Raw genomic sequence first — 19278 nt, 5'->3', positions numbered from 1 at the left:
TTTTTTTAAACTACATGCAGTGTATGGTGGCTCACACCTGTAATTATAACACTGGAGAGGTTGAGGCAGGAAGGTCAGGCATTGAAGGCTATCCTTGTCTACTCAGTGAGTTTGAGGTTAGCCTGGGTTTAAATAATCTGTGTTGCCCAGGGACAGGTCCATACAGCGTTGTTCTTGATTCTGGTTGTAACCTAAAGGAAAACTCACATAATGTCTGGAGCCATTGATGTCCTACAGGTAAAGGAAGAGGATAGTCCCAAATTCCTTGCCACAGGAACCCACTTAGATGGCACCAACCTTGACTTTCACATGGAGCAGTACATCTACAGAAGGAAAAGTGACACTCTCTACATCATAAATCTGAAGAGGACCTGGGAGAGGCTGGTGCTTGCAGCTCAGGCTATGGTTGCTATCAAGAACCTCGTGATGACAGCGTCATCTCCTCTAGGAACACCAGCCAGTGAGCCAGCCGGAAGTTTGCTGCTGTCACAGGCACCCTCCCTCTGCTGGATGCTTCATGCCTGAGACCTTCATTAACCAGATCCAAGCAAGCTTCAAGGTGTCAAGGCTTCTAGTGGTGACTGATCCCAGGGCTGACCACCAGCCCCTCAGAGAGGCCTCTCAAGTCAACCTGACCACCATGGCTCTGTGTAACAGACTCTCCTCGGTGCCACGTGGACATTGCTATCCCATGCAACAACAAGGGAGCTCACTCAGTGGATCTGATGTGGTGGATGCTGGCCTGGGAAGTTCTTCACATCTATGCCATTATCTCTCAGGAGCGCCTGTGGGAATTTATACCAGATGGCCACTTCTACAGAGACCCAGAGGAGGTTGAGAAGGAGGAACAGGCAGCTGCTGAGAAAGCTGTGGTCAAGGAGGAATTCCAGAGTGAATGGACTGCCCCAGTTCCTGAGTTCATTGCTGTTCAGCCTGAGGTGGCCGACTGCTCCGAGGGTGCACAGGTACCCTCTGTGCCCATCCAGCAGTTTCCCACAGAAGACTGGAGTGCGCAGCCAGCCACTGAGGACTGGCCAGTGGCTCCCACAGCGCAGGCCACTGAGTGGGTTGGAGCCAACACTGCGTGGTTCTGAGCTGCTCTGCAGAACACCGGAGCAAAGAAGGGAAGAGGTAGAAGGAAAATAAAGTTCCTAAAAGCTGGTAAATCAATCAATTAATTAAACAATCAAACTTAGAAACGCAATTATAGAATTTTAGAGTAATTAAAATATAAGCTCATTTTAAATTTTATTTTATTTTATTTTATCTTTAATTATGTGTATGTGTTTGTGTGTGGGTGGCCAGAGGTGTAGGCTCCTTTAGAGCTGACGTCACAGGTGGTTGTAACCCACCTGATGTAGGTAGTGGGAATGAACTTGGATCCTCTGGTAAAAACAATATGTGCTCTTAACAGCTGAGCCATGTATGTATGTATGTATGTATGTATGTATGTATGTATGTATGTATCGGGGCACATACAATCCAGCCCCAGCCTCTACTCTCAGTCACCTAACTTTCCGTTCCTTGTGGAGTCATGCACCGAGAGAATGAGACCTTGCTGAGCCTTGGGTTCGCCAGCTTTAAGCTGGTTGCAGCGCCTGCCCTGGCCTCCTGGAAACACCACTTCCAGATTGTATGCCTTCCTTCAATCTCTTAGATCTTGGGTCTGATTAATAGGTGGGATTATGATTCCACCTGACCCTAGATACAGCTAGGCATAAATGTGTGTGAATACATGTGCCTGTATGTATCTGTCTGTGTATGTGACTATCCGTGTGTCTCTTGTGTGCACTGTGTGAGTGCATGTATGAGAGTATGCTTGCACATGTGGATTAGTAGAGCCAAGAAAGAAACTCCATGGGAGGAGGTCATTCCTTGACCTCCAACTTTAAGCCCAACCATGAGGTTGCACTCTGGGATTGAGATGAGGGGTGGTTCTCTTTTATTAGTTGCTGACTTCAAGCAGGTCACATGACTCACCTCTCTGGGCTTGTTTTTCTTCTGTGTTTTCAGTGTGTGTCTAAAGGGATGGTCATATCTTCCTTCCTCTGTCTCAGTGAGGTGTTCAGGTAGAGCATTTCCTGGTCTGCAGGAAGTGCTTCCTAGTGACCATCTGAGGCTCTTATCTAGGGATCACTGCTTCACTGATTGTTGCTAGCTTGAAGGTTGTCTGGAGAAGACAGTTAGTTACCAATTTCTAAGGAGACAAGCTACCCATGAATAATTGCAAGTACTCTTCCCGAGTGATTATCAGGAACTTAGATGCAGTTGTACAGGTAGAAGGGCACCAATTTTCTGCTGGCCACTGACAGTTGCAGAGTGCAGCCCAGGAATCTTTGTGTGTGTTGTGGTGGAAGGCCAGACACAGCCTCCTTTGGGTGGGACAGAGGGCCGGGTGGCTGCAGTTCTAAATATAATCTGTAGATGGCAGCAGAGACCTGCTCAGAGGGCTTGCCTCTGGCGCCGCCTGTTGTGTAGACTTGTGGGAAAGTTGGCTCAAAATATCTATGATAGGCTAAAAGGTGAAGGTCTAAGTGCAGAAGGGAAAAATTTAAAGCGAATAGAGGAATTGGATGGAAGAAATGGATTTTAATATTAAGTTAAGACTGATTGATTGAGCCGGGCGTGGTGGCGCACGCCTTTAATCCCAGCACTAGGGAGGCAGAGGCAGGCGGATTTCTGAGTTCGAGGCCAGCCTGGTCTACAGAGTGAGTTCCAGGACAGCCAGGGCTACACAGAGAAACCCTGTCTCAAAACAAACAAACAAACAAACAAAAAATCCCAAAACAAAACAAAGAACAAAACAAAAACCACCACAACAAAAACAAAACAAAAAAGATTGATTGATTTTTCGAGACAGAGTTTCTCTATGTAGCAGTTCTGGCTGTCCTGGAACTCTCTTTGCAGACCAGGCTGGCTTGGACTCACTGAGGTCCGCCTTTTTCTGCTTTCAGAGCGCTGGGATTAAAGGCATAGGCCACTATGCCCGGCTAATTTTATATTTTAAAAACATAGCCTCACGATGTAACCTAGGTTAGCCTCATAATCCTCCGGCCTAAGCCTTCCTCGCGCTGCAATTACAGGTGTTCATCACCATGGCCAGAACTTGAACTTTTATTAGTTGAGATTCTTAGCACCTAAAGCTCAAATCAAAAGTTGATGCAGCTGAACAAATGGGAAATCAAGATTTCTGATTCAAGAGCGAGCGTCCCAGGTGTGTTCAACTTACGGCTACGGGCTGTAAGTGGTCCAGGAAAGTATGAATGTGGCCCTATTCATTTATTTGGAATGACAAGTGAATTGCTAAGTCAAAAGGTTGGTCAGGAAGTGCATAGAAAGGAAAGCTAGCCAGTTGTTAGACAGATGCCCTAAACCACCAGGAAATGAGTGGCGAATTAGACAACAACACGCCAATTCCCAGGGCAGGCTGACTAAACATTCAGAAGTTGAATTCTGAAACACTTAGCTACCTAGAAAATTTGGGAGTCTAAAACGCCCCCTGGCAGCTAGCAAAAAGAACACTTCACTCTCAAGAGCCTGCAAGAGAAACAAAGTGTCTTGCGCTGTAACTTTTCTAGAACACAGATAAAATCCGAGGAGGCTGGTACAACAGTTGAAGGAGTTCCTAGCGGTGTCCCAGGGCGCTGCGAAAGTTACAGCGAACTTGACGAGGCCACGCCCCATTTTGTCTCGACTCAGAGGCGGAGTCTGCCAGGGGCTCTGCCCTGGCCTGCCCAACCCGGACTAGCCTGGCCCTTTAAGGTTGACCTAGCGGGGCCCCAAGTCTGGATGACGCGACGAGAAGCGGGGGTGGGGGGTCACGTGGGACGCGGGCGGCGAGACTCTGGGTCCAGGGCTCTGGTCCTCAGCGGACTCCAGGGATCACTATCTCTTGCCCCCTCTCGCCTGCACCATGATTTTCGTCTAGTGCTTTGCCACCCAGTGCGCCTTCGCCTGGTACGCCTTTCTTGGGTCCCTGTATGGCTGGTTCTCAAGACCTTGTTGCTATACAGCGCCGGACTCCTTCCTAACTCGACACGTGCCTGGGCTGAGGGATCACCTCTCCCCTGCTGTACGTAAGTACTCTCAGGCAGTTTCCAGCTTGTCTTGGGCCAGGAGCCCAGTCAATCTAGTTCTGGAGAAACCAAAGCTGGGGTGTGTCCAAAAAGTCCCGGTGGGGAGTGACTCTTTCCCTTTCCTTCAGGTGCCTCTGGACGCGCCAGGCTGGGGCTACCTCCGAGCGCCCCGTGGGGGCCATGGATGGCGAGACAGCAGGGGAGAAGGGGAGTCTTGTGCCCCCGCCAGGTGCACTCGGCGGGTCCGCCTTGGGCGGTGCTCCGGCCCCAGGTGTGCGACGGGAACCCAAGAAGTACGCGGTGACTGATGACTACCAGTTGTCCAAGCAAGTGCTGGGTCTGGGTGTGAACGGCAAGGTACTGGAGTGCTACCATCGGCGCTCTGGCCAGAAGTGTGCCTTGAAGGTTAGTGACCCATCTCTCTGAGGGCTGGGGTGACCTGGAGGGTCCAACAGCAGAAACCTGTGGGTGTATCTGTGTCCCGGGTCTCTATTAAACATCTACACATGGCATCTTGTTTTATTTTCAAACTCTTCCTCTAGCGTCAGACTCATGGTCCTCTTAGCCTCACATATACGGAAACAGGCTGACCTACCTAAACTGAGGGTGTGTCCCAAAAAGCGAGGGGAGGAGTCAATGTGAGTAGAGCTGTTGTACCCGGAAGGCAGGAGGGTGTGGCTGTGTGCTCTGGTTCTGGTTTGGGCTTTGTGTTTAGGCCCAAAGGATGCTCTTAAATTCTTAGTTATCCCCTGCAGGTAGCTCCTGCTATGGAGCCCTCTGCTTGAGGGCTGAGCTCCCCAGGCTCAGTGCAAGGTTGCGTCCTCCTCGTGGCCCCTGTCCGCTTGAGGTGGGACCATGAGCCTCTTAGGGTGTTTTTTGACTACTGGGCTCTTGATGCGTTGGTGGCCCCTTGTGGAAAGGGGCAAGCTTTGCTCATAAGCTGACCCACCCTGGACAGATGTTGGAGAACCACTTATCACATCATAGTCAAGGTTCCCTAGAGGCATGGCACAGTGATGTGGCTGGGGTGGGGGAGTGGCTTGGAGTAGTTGATCTCACTACTAGAATCTGGTTCAGGCACGTGGCTCCAGTCCAAGAACCCCTACTCCTACCTGTGTCCTCACCCCACCCCTATCTCAGAACTCCAGAATCCCTTGAATTTTTGTCACTGGGAACCGGACTCTTTGGAGGCCTGCATGGTGGAGAATTGAGTGACCCCTGGAAGTTAGTGAAATCCTGTTTTACAGGAGCCAGGGTACAGAGACCTATAGCTGTGGCTGTAATCTCTACTTTGTGGGCATGCCAGCCCTGTGACCTTGGGCGATCCCCAACTTTGTTCAGGGACAGAACGGGAGTTGATGTGGACTCAAAATGAGATAATGCGTGCCGAGTACTTGATATGGACCTGGAAGAGGCCTAGAGTGGCTTCAGCACTTGCTTCAGGCATGGGATTCACAGGAATTTGACTGAGGACCTGGGCCCTGTGCTTTGTCTTTCTCTGGTGTATCAGGCTGTGGTCTCCTGAACAGGACCCTAGAGGGGATCATGAAGGTGAGTCGAGGGCAGGGTAAGGACTGACCTGAGGGCCAGGCCGAGGTTCTGTATTCATTAACCCAGCAGTAGAATAGAGCTTTGGGGTCCCAGGCAGGGGTTTTTCTGAGTCCTTCAGTGAGAAGGTGGCTTTTCTAATGGCAGATAGGTATGAGCAGGTGAAAAATGAGCCTTTATCGTCTCCCTGATCTCCAGTTATCCTTCTGCTTGAACTAAGAGGCAGCCTGGGAGAGGGTGAGTGGGTGACTGAGGCCAGAGAACTTCTTCTGAGGTTTGAGGCTTTGACCCTGACCCTCTGGGGTTCAGATATTGTGAGCAAGGAGGGGTGGGTGACAACCCGTAGTCTGTAGCCCAGGCCTTTCCAGCTTTGAGCAGGGCTGGGCCTACACCTCCCACATAGATGAAGTGTCTAATGACTGGAGGAGCTAGTGACACCTCCCCCTTAGATGAAGTGTCTAATGACTGGAGGAGCCAGTGACTGCAGCAGCTTCCACTCTGGCTCCTCCTCCTTTAAAGGCTCCACCTCCCCCCCCCCCTCCTGGTCTGGAAACAATGGCAGTTCTGAAGTAGTTTCATCTCAGTACTTCTTTTTTTTTTTTTTTTGGCTTTTCGAGACAGGGTTTCTCTGTATAGCCTTGGCTGTCCTGGAACTCACTCTGTAGGCCAGGCTGGCCTTGAACTCAGAAGTCCGCTTGCCTCTGCCTCCGGAGTGCTGGGATTAAAGGCGTGGGCCACCACACCCGGCATCTCTGTACCTCTTGAGAGTATGGGTCAGCAAGGCTCGAAGACTCTAGGATCTGGCCCTAAATTGAGCCTCAAGGGAGACAGAGATTAGATGTGGCTCTTACTCTTAATTCTTTCCGATCTTGGCTCCCACCTTCCAGAAGGGGCCAGCTCAACCTCTGGCTGTGTGTATGTATTCTTTTAGTGGCTTGGCCTTGGGGAAGGAACTGACTGACACCTTCTCATTTAACATTTTCTGTCCTTTGCCCAGGAGAGCAAGGATGGATGGGAGGGATCAACACAGTGACAGACCAGGACCCAGGGAGCTCAGCCATTCCTCTCCTCAGCTGCTCTAGCTCAGCCTAGGAGCTCACGGGCTCTGTGCCTCCCTAGATCATAGCTCAGATAATTAGTCTAGCTTGACTTCATCTTGTAGGCTGAACTCATTCAGGCCATTGCTTTTTCATGCTCATCTTTGGGCTTTGTTGCTCAAGAGGTTAGCTAGTACCCAGCAGGAAGCCTAAAGACAGCGGGCATCCATGAAACAGGAAGACTGTGGTCATTGTCCCTGTAGCTACTGCCATTCAGTGGGGCCCTAAAGGAACAGGCCTGCCTGCCCCCTTCCCCTTCCTCTCAACCTCTGACCACTGCTCTTTCTGGTTTGACCTCAAGCACAGCAAGGTCTCTCTCCCCAGGCCTACTTCTGTGACCATCGGAGCTTTCTATGGCTCCCCAAGCCCTTTCGCTGAACCGTTAGAACTGGAAGGTGGGGTGTCTCAGGGAGAGTATGGGGACATGCAGGCTTCAGACTCCTCCTGCAGACATCGTGTGTTCCTTCCTAGGCCTAACTGATTAAAAGCAAATGTGACCAGGGCACTAAGTACCTTTAAGTAAACACATGGAAGGCCCTGGGAAGACCTGGGAGGAGTCCTGCTCTGGCCTCCCAGGGCCTCCTCTTCTACTCTTTTTAAAGAGATCGGAATGGCTGGTGGGGTGGGATATCTTTCAGAAAGGGTCTCTACAGTGAGCATCCCCCTCGCAATCTCACGATCAGGGAGTGACTGGGCAGCCTCATCTTTAACAGTTCTCTTTCCGTGGGAGCTGATGGCTGAGGTAGGCTAGGCTGCTCTCATTGTGTGCTGTGTAGGACCACAGCAATGTTGTCCCGAAGCACATGCCACAGAGAATCTATTTCCCCTAATAGATTGGAAATAACACCCTCCAGACCGGAGAGCTTGCTTGGCCTTACCAGGGTCTTAGATTTGACTCTATACACTTTGAGCCTCTGAGTGTGGCATACAAGGCTTGGGCAGTTCAGTCCTTTGGTCTTTGCATCCATAGGTGGCCATTTTTCTTCTGTAATGGTGCCATTCCCACCTATCGAGGCTCAATTCCACTGCCACCTCTTCCAGGAAGCTTTCCCGAGTTTGAGATTTTTGGAGCAATGGAATCTTCTTGGCCCCTAAAGCTATACTGTTATTGAATCAAAGCTCCCTTGGAACTCCTAGGTCCAGAGCTTGGCATATAGCAGTGGCTCCTAAGTGCTCACTGTCATAACCAAGCTCAGCCCTTCAGAGTTTTGGAAGGAGTTTTTCCAGTCTCTGTTAACCACAGGGAAGGCTATTTCCCAGCCTAAAGGCCTGGAACTTCACAAAGGAATCCAGCAGTGTCACCTTCCCAGATAGAGGTGCTGTGGGAGGTCTGTAGAGGAAGGAGGTGTCCTTCTGTAAGGCCCTTTCTGTCACCTATCTGCCATTGGGCCACACCTGTGAGCAGAGAGGCTCTCTCCACTCAGAATGGCAGGGAGAAGCCAGAATGAGTCAAAGGCTGAGAGGAGTGTGTGTGTGTGTGTGTGTGTGTGTGAGAGAGAGAGAGAGAGAGAGAGAGAGAGAGGGAGGGAGGGAGAGGGAGAGGGAAGAGGGGGGAGATGGGGGAAGGGAGAGGTCACCCCACCCTCTAGCCCTATGGGCAGAGATGGCCTGTTGGGGCTAGTGCTGTAGAGCTGGATTTGAGGCTAGGTGGGGCTGCCAGGCAGGGCAGGCTTTCTCTCACTTTGCAGCCACCCCTCCCCCCACTACCGTTTCCATGCTAGTCAGATCAGCCCCGGCTCCTTGTTACTTCCTCAACAAGTCAGAAACCCAAGGGTGGGCCAGTGGCCCTGCACAGCAGAGTCCCTGGAAAGGCAAGGGTTTCACTGACCAAAGACTCAACACTTAGGAAAAAAAAAATACCGGAGGAGCTTTGTGGAGGTTCCTGAACTGCCAGCGCCCATCGGTTTGGCTAAACAGGTTTCAGAAAAGCATCCGACCTGCAAAGTGTAAAAGAAGGTTTAGATCGGGCTTGAATGTCCTGAGACTGTAATACCAGGGGCTTCTCAAAATTTTTTTCCCACTTTGCTGGAGAAAGTTTGACACTTCTCTGGGTCTATAGACATATAAAATAGTATACAGCCCATACATTTGCTGGTAGTAAAATCATAAGACATTTATTTTAAAATAATTCTTTGTCATAGCTACAGTATGACTAGTTATCAAAGATGAAAGCAAGATTTCATATTAATGAAATAAACGTGCCTGTTTATTTTTTGATGTAAAGGGATTTTGGCTGTTTTTTTGTTTGTTTTTTTGTTTTTGTTTTTGTTTTTTGAGACAGGGTTTCTCTGTATAGCCCTGGCTGTCCTGGAACTCACTCTGTAGACCAGGCTGGCCTCGAACTCAGAAGTCCACCTGCCTCTGCCTCCCGAGTGCTGGGATTAAAGGCGTGCGCCACCACGCCCGGTTTAGCTGCATATTTGATGCCATAGGACTTAGAGCGTTTTCCAGAGTTGGTCAATATTGTGATTTTATAGTTGTTAAGGCTTTTTTGCATAAATGTTACAAAATGCTGTTGAGGGTTATAGCACATGCCTTTAATCCTAGCTCTTGGGAGGCTGAGGCAAGTGGATCTCTGCGAGTTTTAGGCCAGCTGGGATGCACTGTGAGATCCTGTTTCTAACAAAGAAAAGTGGGCTGGCCACAGAGCTGAGCACTCGTTAGCACTGGTTTTACAGAAGTGTCAGAGTTCCGTTCCCAGCACCCACGCGGTGGTTTACAACGGTCTATAACTCCAGTTCTAAGGTATCCAATGCCTTCCTCTGGGCTCTGTGGGCATTGTATACACACACACACACACACACACACACACACACACACACACACACACACACACGGTGCACAAAGGTCCTGAGTTCAAATCCCAGCAACCACATGGTGGCTCACAACCATCTGTAATGAGATCTGACGCCCTCTTCTGGAATATCTTAAGACAGCTACAGTGTACTTACATATAATAAATAAATAAATAAATCTTTTTTTTTTTTTTTTTGGTTTTTCGAGACAGGGTTCCTCTGTATAGCCCTGGCTGTCCTGGTACTCACTTTGTAGACCAGGCTGGCCTTGAACTCAGAAATCCACCTGTCTCTGCCTCCCAAGTGCTGGGGTTAAAGGTGTGCGCCACCACACCCGGCAAATAAATCTTAAAAAAAAAAAAGAAAAGAAAAGAAGAGAAATGGAAGAAGTATATCTGTGGCCTTTTCAGAAATTATTAGAAATTCTGTCCTAATCTCAAGCCAAAATCCATTTTAATGATTTTTTTTTTTAAAGAAAAATATAACTCAAGTCAACTGCTCAAAGAGCAATTTTAAAAGTCAAATATTCTAGCCGGGCGTGGTGGCGCACGCCTTTAATCCCCGCACTCGGGAGGCAGAGGCAGGCGGATTTCTGAGTTCGAGGCCAGCCTGGTCTACAAAGTGAGTTCCAGGACAGCCAGGGCTATACAGAGAAACCCTGTCTCAAAAAACAAAACAAAACAAAAAGTCAAATATTCTAACAATGTGATCCAAAGATTTTTTTTTTTTTTTGGTTTTTTTGGTTTTTCAAAATGTTTGGTGGTTTTATATTTAGAAACCTCATATTATTGCCAAAGTTTTGACAACTCCCACTTTCAGTTAGGCAACTCCATACAGGGTCTAACCCCATACAGGGTCTAACCCCATACAGGGTCTAACCCCATGCAGGGTCTAACCCCACGCAGGGTCTAACCCCATACAGGGTCTAACCCCATACAGGGTCTAACCCCATGCAGGGTCTAACCCCATGCAGGGTCTAACCCCACTGTTTAAGAGGCTGTGCTTTATAGTGTGCTCGCTTGAAAAGCAGGCTGCCGGCTGGAGAGATGGCTCAGTGGTTAAGAGCATTGACTGCTCTTCCAGAGGTCCAGAGTTCAAATCCCAGCAACCACATGGTGGCTCACAACCATCTGTAATGAGATCTGCTGTCCTCTTCTGGTGTGTCTGAAGACAGCTACAGTGTACTCATACATAATTAATAAATAAATCTTTAAAAAAAAAAGAAAAGAAAAGTGGTTTGTCAATATACCTTTGAGCTCCCCTCTGCTCTGCTGGTCTTCCAAAATCATCTCCCCACGGCCCCCTGGGTCATCTAGGAGCTAATGCCAGTATTCTTTGGTATTGTAAATTAAAAAGTTTTTTAAAAAAATATTTATTCTCCGGGCGGTAGTGGCGCACGCCTTTAATCCCAGCACTTGGGAGGCAGAGGCAAGCAGATTTCTGAGTTCGAGGCCAGCCTGGTCTACAAAGTGAGTTCCAGGACAGCCAGGGCTATACAGAGAAACCCTGTCTCGAAAAACAAACACACAAAAAAAAACAAAAACAAAACAAAAAAAAAATATTTATTCATTTGTACACACACACACTTGGGTGTGTGCATGTGTTGGCCTGCATGTGGAGGTCAGGGGTCAATATGTAGGAGCCAGTTCTCACCTTCTTTCATGTGGAGTCAGGATTGAAGTCAGATTGTCGGAGTGGCGGCTTACCTGCTGAGCCATGTATGTGCATACTTGTGTATCTGTATGTGGGTCACTACATGTGAGTGCCAATAACCACAGAGACCAAAAGAGAGACCCCTTAGTCCCTCGGGGCTGAAGTTACAGGCAGTTGTGAGCTGGGTTTGCTGAGAAGTAAACTCAAGTCCTCTGGAAAAGCAGTAAGTGCTCTAACCACTGGGCAATCTCTCTCATCCCTGGTTCTGTAGATTCTAACATGCCCGTGAATAGCTGACAGTGTTCTCAAAAAGTCTGTCTGGCAGGCCCTGTTTCCAATGTACAGCATGCACTGTTTTAATAAGTTCCTATCATTTTCCTTTTATGAATGAGGACATTTAGGTTCAGAGAGACCATAGACTTGCCAAAAGGACATATCTAGTAGATGGCAGGGCTTGGGTAAAGCCTAAGAAATTTGATACCCGTCTTGGCACAACTCCTACATTGTGTAAGTCCTTGAAGAAAGGGAAAGTCTCTGAGACTTGACTCTAGAAGGATGCTGACTTTGCCCTCTATAATTTTATAGGGAATTTTTGCAGGGTCCTGTTTAGCCCTGTGAATTCTCAGATGTAATTGGATGAGGTCAGTACACAGAGGTTACGACCCAGTGGCGCTCCTTGGGCTGTATATAGCTTGTCTCAGGCCTCATGAAACTGAGCCCAGGGTACCAAAGACACAAAGTCTGGCTTTTGAGTGGGCAAGAACTGTCTGCACTGGGGAACAGAGGTGGGGAGGTTTCAATATGCATGGCCCAGGGAGTGGCACTGTTAGGGTATGTAGCCTTGTTGGAGTAGGTGTGGCCTTGTTGAAGGAAGTGTGTCACTGTGGGGGTGAGCTTTGAGACCCTTCTCCCAGCGGCCTGGAAGCTAGTCTTCTATTTGCCTTCAGAACAAGAGGTAGAACTCTCAGTTTCTCCAGTGCCATGCCTACCTGGACACTGCCATGCTTCCCACCATGATGGTAATGGACTGAACCTCTGAACCTATAAGCCAGCCCCAATTAAATGTTGTCCTTTATAAGAGTTGTCTTGGTCATGGTGTCTCTTCCACAGCAATGGAAACCCTTACTAAGACAAAGTGGGGAGGGGGAGTGGGTGGGGGCTTTCTGGAAGGTGTTGTCCTCTTTAATCCAGACCTCTGGTCTGAGAAGGAAGTACAGTGACAGAGAATGGTCTGGCGCGTGTGATGTCTGGTTTAGATCCTTAGCACTTGCTGTGGGGTACCGCTTCCTCACTACAGATCAGATCCTGGCAGGATGTGGCTGGTTTCAGTGCGGCCAGTGTCACAGGCTTGGGAAACAGAGGAGGGACTGAAGGGTGTTGGGGGGAGGGGGTAACTGGCGAAGCATCATTGATGGGAGTGCAGAAGAGATGTCTGAGTCAGGGTCTGGTCTCCATGACAACAGGTGTCTATTTAGCTTTGAATTTGGGGCAGTAGTTTTTCCTCTTTGCATTATCATGGAAACTGGAAAACCCCTGGTTGGCTCTGTGGTTCTTCACCCTCCTGTGCCCTCAACCTTGAGGCTGTCAGCCGATGTTGGAGTGTGCCGGCCATTGCGCAAGAGGTAAGGATGGTAGCAGTTATCTCTGTGGTCGAACCTGGGTTTGTGTGTATGTCAGTGAGCAGGATTCAGTCTTGGTGGTTGTATCCATCTTTGCATTCGTAAGGAGACAGCGAAGGCTAGAACGTACTCTCAGAGGTCGGGGCTCTCGTACAACTTTTTGGTGGTACATTATTGGCCCATAGAAGGACTCTAGAGTTCCTTCTACCTCTGGAGGAACCAGCCCTCCTGGGGTGGAGAGAATGGGTTGCAGGAAGCTGGGGTTGCCTAGCTCCTCCCACCCTCTTGCTCTTTTGGAACTAAGTAGATTAGATTGCTGGGTTTCAACTGTGACAGAAACCCTGCAGGGTGGGAACCACAGGCTTTTCCTTGAGCAGGAGTACAGCGCACCTGTGTTGGGAACCAGGACACCCTGACAGCCTTTCCAGCCAGCGCAGGACGGACGGAAGTGCTGAGAGGATTGCTTTTGCTTTCAGTACAGGGTTGGGGTTAACCTTGCACTGTCTGTAGACCAGGCCTTTGTCTTTGCCGCTTCTCTGAGGTGCAGTTTCTTTGCCTCTGTCCCTCCCCTTCCCCCTTTCCCACCCATTCCTCCTGCTGTGGTTCATCCTTCCACTCTAAGGCCTTGCCCCTGCTTGTTTCAAGCGTTTCTGGCTGGGGCTGGAGCTGGGGCTGGGACGGGCTCCCTCTGCTGCAGCCCACAGGCTGAGGGCAGGGCCAGCTTCATTCTAGTCAGCCTACAGCTCCCCCATTCTCAGGGGAGGGTGGGGGTGGGGCAAGGGCAAAGAGCATGTGGCTGTACCCACCTCACTCCCAATGTCCCCTCCTGCTGTCAGCTCTGACCAGGTGCTGGCAGAACAGTTGGAGTCAGGCGGACTTGGGCGCTTGGGCTGTAACCTGAGGCGTCCCTGTGGAGAGTGGGAAGCCGACTTTAGCTGCAGTCTCTCCTTATTGGACCTCTTTATGGCCCAATGGTCGGAGATGGTGGTTTGGACAACAGTGTGGTTAGGCACATTATGACTCCTAAGGTTACCTGGCCAAAGTCAGGGAAGGAAAGGACTGGGGTCCTACCAGAGCCTCAAAGTTAGCAGAGGAGCCTGGGAGAGATTGGGTGGACTAAGGGTATGAGGTGCAACCTGATTCTGTTTCTGTAGGGTGGGGCAGAATGTGAGATGCCCCTACACTATTTGGCATGATCCCCAAGACTTTTTAGACTGTATTTAATTACTCCAGTAATCTCAGAGGCTATTTCCAGACTCTGAGTGGCCGGGGCCTGATCAGCTACACCCATTGCTCCATTCCCAAGGGGTTCAACTTCTGCTGAGGACCGAGAACTTGTTCTACAGGTTTCCCCACCATGAACAGCCTTCTTCTCAAGATGTGTCTCCTTGGTCTCGGGTAGGCAGTTAACCAGTAGCTGGATGAGAGCGCCACTTGCTGCTTAAACACAGTCAGTCAGCAGAGTCGTCGGAGAATGGTTACCACTCCCCTGTCATGGCTGCAGTCACAGAGGTTCAGAAAGGCCGAGTAACTCACCCATGTTCACAGAGCAGAGTTATGTCCACAGCTGGGCTGGAGCCCAGGCTTGGCAGGTGGCCAATTCCTGGCCCTCTGCCACCCTTCCCTGTGTGCCACAGTCAGCCCATCTGTAAAACGAGGGGCTGGGTGCTTTGCTTGGCAAAAGGTCTTCCTTCAGATTGGAACACTTAGGGTGGGCTGGGATCATGAGCAGTGCCAGGGAAGTGGGCAGGAGGGAGTCCTACTCTCTGTTGGGGTTGCCCTTGCAAGCAGTTGAGCTGCACGATAGAGCCTGGCCAGAGGATGCTCCAGGGAGCTTGTCCCCTAGCCACTCTGAATGCTGTTGCCTGGGAAACGTCAGCTGGTGATGCTATCAGCAGGGTCTGTAGTCAGCTAGGGACAGGAAGCTCTGGGGTTATGACTCAGGTTTGGAGACTCCTCTACATTCTCTCCCAGGGCTCAGTTAAATCTTTGAGTCAGGCTGATCCAGTGCCAGGGAGCATCCCCAGAAGGCCCAAGAGAGCAGAAATGATTCACTGTAGCCCATTTCCTTCACGAGGGTGACCCTGGGCAGTGCCAGGTCACCATCCTGGTTCCCAAGAGGATGAGGTCTCTCCCCTTCTCCTGTTCATGGCCATGACTCCATGGCATGGCTGTTGGAGACAGGACATTTCTTCTAGAAGCTGGGTAGGTATTGGGGACTTGGGCATACTCTGGATGGGCAGACACAGGACTAGAGAGGGCCTGGGAGTTGAGGAGGGGGTCATGGTGTGCAGGACGCTGGCAGCCTGGACATGTCATTAGTGCTTCTGGAGGGATCTGAATGCAGAGATGGCTGCCTACACTCATGCAAACCTATATGGGGAGCTGTAGGGACGTGGATGAAGCTAAGGGAAGAGGGAAAGATGCTGAGCTGAGCGGTTACAGACTTCAGAAACTGCAGGGCTGGAGGATGGGGTCAGAAGGTCACTTGCAGTGCCTGTCATGGGATCTAGGCCATCTTCCCTGCCACCATTTCTTTTTAAAAAATTATTTGTTTTATTTATGTGCACGGATGTTTTGTCTGCTTGTGTGTCTGTGTATCCATCCCATGCATGCCTGGTGCCCTCAGAAGCCCTGGGAGTGGAGTTACCGACAGTTGTGAGATGCCTGATATAGGTTTTGGGAATTGCACCCAGGTCCTCTGGAAAAGCAGCCAGTGCTTGAAACTCCTGAGCTGTGTCTCCAGCCTCCCCAGCCCCACTTCTTATACTTCCATCATTTCTGTGACATCCAGAATAAGAGAGGCTGTCGGTCCTTCTTCTGGGAGTTACAGAAGTACTGGCTCCCTTTTCTCTGCAGCTGACTAGACGCTGAGTCAGCATGTGTCCTCGGTGCGTGGCCCTGCTTGTCCAGGTCACCCATGCTTAGATGGGGTAGCCACTGTCCCCTTGAGCCCTATGCCAGCTATGTGGACGTCACTACACTACAGCACAACTGACCAATTGAGGCACATATTTATGGCCAGGCAAAGATCTGTTTGTGAAGGCAGACCACCAAAAGAGGGACATTATTTCTGAGATCAAAACAAAACACTGTATTTTCTAAAGTCTCTGTTCTTAGGATGAAAACGTTCTCTTTTTTTTATACCGTTGTAGAATAAATAGTACTGGGGTAGTGTCTGACAAAGTACATGGGTTTTTGTTGTTGTTGTTGTTGTTTTGTTTTGTATAGTTTAAACACACACACACACGAATTCAGGGCTGACCACTTTGCATTGGAGCAGATGTAAGTTGTGTGTATTCTCTGTCTAAGGGTAAGGGTGGGACCCTGTGAAGTTTCTTCCTGCTGATTAGTGTTTAAGTTTATTTTTTATTTTTTTTTAAGATTTATTTATTTTTATTTATATGAGTACACTGTAGCTGTCTTCAGACACACCAGAAGAGGGCATCAGATCCCCATTACAGATAATTGTGAGACACTATGTGGTTGCTGGGAATTGAACTCAGAACATCTGGAAGAACAGTTGGTGCTCTTAACTGCTGAACCATCTCTCCAGCCCTTATTTTTATTTCTTGTTTAGTTTTATGTGTATTAGTGTTATGTATATGTGTATTTATCTGCATGTATGTCTATGCATGACTTGGGTGCCTGGTGGCCACTAAGCCCAGAAGAGAGCGTTATCTTACTGGGAATCAGACTCCCTGCGTCTGGAAGAACAGAGAGAGAGAGACAGAGAGAGAGAGAGAGAGAGAGAGAGAGAGAGAGAGAGAGAGAGAGAGAGAGATTGGTTTTCCTCTGTGAACATAGAGGTAGACATTAGGCAGCCCTCTGTGTGTGCGCTTGTAGGACTCCCAGTCTCCCTTGTCCCTATAAGGATCTGAGACCATTTTCTGACCTGTTGGATTGCTCCCGGGGTGCACCTAGCTTTTTTTAAGTTCCGGGAAACAGGGAGGAGGTTGTGAGTTTATCTCAGGGCAAGGCCTAGAGGAAGCCAGGACTGTCAAGCAAACTTGGAAAGCCATTTCCACCCCTGGAACAGTAGGCCCCCAGTACATTCAGTGTGTGCTCATGTGAACTCTGTCTGCTCTCTGTCCATCCTTGAGACCTCCTGGAGAATGAGTACTGTCGTTGTCTGTACTTTTCAGAGCTGTAGGATGGCCTGCCAGTGGTGTGTAGGGAGATGAACTAACCTTCAGTGTTTAGGTATGTCCCTCCTGAACCTTCGTAGCCACAGCTGCTCTTCCCCAGATGACCTGAAGCACTGGAACCCCGGTTCACCCCAACTAGCACTCATGTGCCCTCTCTTGCCTCTTGCCTATGAGACCTGTTCTGTTCTCTTCTCCTGGCAACATTTCTTCCTTTTCCCCAGATTTCCCCAAATCCCACCAGATTTGGCCCTTTTGTCTTTATTTCTCGATTGTCTGGAGCTGGCAAAAAAGGAGACAAACTGAGACCATCAAAATGTAATACACTGGAGGAATCTGTTCTGAGACTTGCTGACATCCAAAAGCGCCTTGGCTCTGCCATCAGCTGCGCATCTTGGGGAGGTTGGGGTTTGGCGCTGTAGCTGTTCCTTTCTTCCCAGAACTCTGATGAGTCGTGGTCAGAGAGATCCCAACCTGCCAGGAATCCTGGCCTTGATCTAGAAGGGGAGCTGTCACAGGGGAGCCCTCTGTGCTCCTGGGTTCCCTTGCAGTGGGGAGTCTTCCCCACCTTGCCTGCTCTGGCTCCTGAAAGAAGGTAAAAGAGGGGGAACTGAGCGAATCCCCTCATCAAATGCTGCAGTGACTCATGAATAGACGCACTCTCCCCCAACCCTTGAGGACAGAGTGTCTGTGACAGTATTCCCTGCCAAGGTTTTGGACTGATACCAAGGTAGGGCCAGGGAATGTTTGTGGCATCTGGGAATGGACAGGCCTTGGTAGGGAAGAGAGCCGAATCTGGATCCCAGGGACTTCTCAGACTTGGAGATGGCCTTTTACAAATCACATGACCTAGGGAAGCTACAAAACTGATAAGCCACAGTCTCCTCAGCTGAGCATTATGGGTAACAGTGCAACTGTCAAAGGGCAAGAGCTAAAGGGTATAATGTACCTAGGACAGGGCATGGGATCTGCAAACATCTGCCACAGTTAACACATCTACTTAGCTTGGTCTGGACTCAGAAGTATAGAGCCTAAGTCTAGGAAGGGCTGGCTAGGCCTCCTCTCCCAGTTTATCTTTCCCTCATTGATGTTGTAGGAAGATTACCCACTCATCTTCACAGCTATAGAAAGAAGCTCTCTCTCTCTCTCTCTCTCTCTCTCTCTCTCTCTCTCTCTCTCTCTCTCTCTCTGTATGTATGTGTGTATGTACTTAGAATCCAACAGCTCTGGGTTCAAGTGTTGATTCATCATCTGGCTGTGTGACTTTGGGAAAGTCACTTAACCTCACAGAGAGACATCTTCTCCAGATATGGTGCACAAAGTGTGAGATGTATCAGCACAAGTATGGGCTGTGCACCAGGAAAGAACAGTTACTTTGAAAGGGGGGTGCTCACACTGACCCCAGACTGTCCTTCGCTAGACATCCATCTTGGGCCTGGACATTTGGGGGTCACTGGTATCATCTGAGCTGACCTCCCTGGAACTTTGCATCTGAAGAGGAGAAGGTAAATGACCAGGGTATGACAGAGGACAAGCTGTGGTCAGAACTTAATGAAGCAGGACCTGATCTGGAGCAAGGCCAACTAATCCATAGCTGCAAAATTGGTTCCATTAGCTCTCTTAATGAGCTACAAAAGCTGGGAAAATGAGTGCGAGAGAGTAATGGCACATGTCCGAGGCTCTAATTTGAAACTGTGGCTAAGAAGTTAGATTTGACATCATTACCAGCTCTTTAAATAGCACGGGTACTCTTGAGGATACGGCCTCCTCAGGGAGTGTGTGTGTGTGGGGAACAGGGGAGTTGTGACGACTTCTGTTTCATTAGGTCCATGCTAAAAGAATCTCTTGTCAAGCCAGTGGGATGGCTCAGCAGGCAAAATGCTTGCCACCAAGTCTGCTGATCTTCATTTGATCCCCAGTACCCACTTGATGGAAGGAGAGACTCGACTTCAGCAAGGTGTCCCCTGACCTCCCCCACATCCCTACTATGGCACACACGATCCTACCAGTATACATGTGCACAGAAAATAAAACTAAACAACTGTTTAAGAATATTTAAAAGGTGGTGGCGCACGCCTTTAATCCTAGCACTTGGGAGGCAGAGGCAGGCGGGTTTCTGAGTTCGAGGCCAGCTTGGTCTACAAAGTGAGTGCCAGGACAGCCAGGGCTACACAGAAGAAACCCTGTCTCAAAACAAACAAACAAACAAACAAAAAAGAATATTTAAAAGGAAGAGACTCTTGTCTCTGTGCCCTAAACTGACCTGCATGATGCTTGCCCCCAGATTTGAGACTGAGACTGTGGCTCATGCTCTCAGTAGGCAAAAAACAGGCAGCAGGGCACAC

At 49.4% G+C, this 19278-nt stretch overlaps 1 protein-coding gene and 1 pseudogene across 3 annotated transcripts in view; both read left to right on the top strand.

Moving 5' to 3' along the window:
- The first annotated feature begins 210 nt into the window (after nucleotides 1-210).
- On the top strand, nucleotides 211-4246 carry LOC110301240 (small ribosomal subunit protein uS2 pseudogene; annotated as a pseudogene). The gene is made up of 2 exons (XR_015044496.1): nucleotides 211-1131; nucleotides 4205-4246. The product of XR_015044496.1 is annotated as a small ribosomal subunit protein uS2 pseudogene (transcript).
- Mapkapk3 (MAPK activated protein kinase 3) overlaps nucleotides 3803-19278 on the top strand; it is a 35106-nt gene continuing 19630 nt past the window's right edge. The window contains exons 1-2 of one of the 2 annotated variants that reach the window (XM_021171595.3): nucleotides 3803-4076; nucleotides 4205-4481. In XM_021171595.3, coding sequence (XP_021027254.1) covers nucleotides 4257-4481 — 225 coding nt within the window. In that variant the 5' untranslated portion in view covers nucleotides 3803-4076; nucleotides 4205-4256. The remainder of the gene's footprint in view (nucleotides 4077-4204; nucleotides 4482-19278) is intronic. The other variant, XM_021171596.3, reaches the window with a different exon arrangement.

Source organism: Mus caroli, unplaced genomic scaffold (genome assembly GCF_978045245.1).
Source record: "Mus caroli unplaced genomic scaffold, Mus_caroli_1 scaffold_11, whole genome shotgun sequence".
Lineage (NCBI taxonomy): Eukaryota > Metazoa > Chordata > Mammalia > Rodentia > Muridae > Mus > Mus caroli.
The sequence above is the reverse complement of the archived record's forward strand: the minus strand, read 5'-3'. Positions and strand labels throughout refer to the sequence as shown.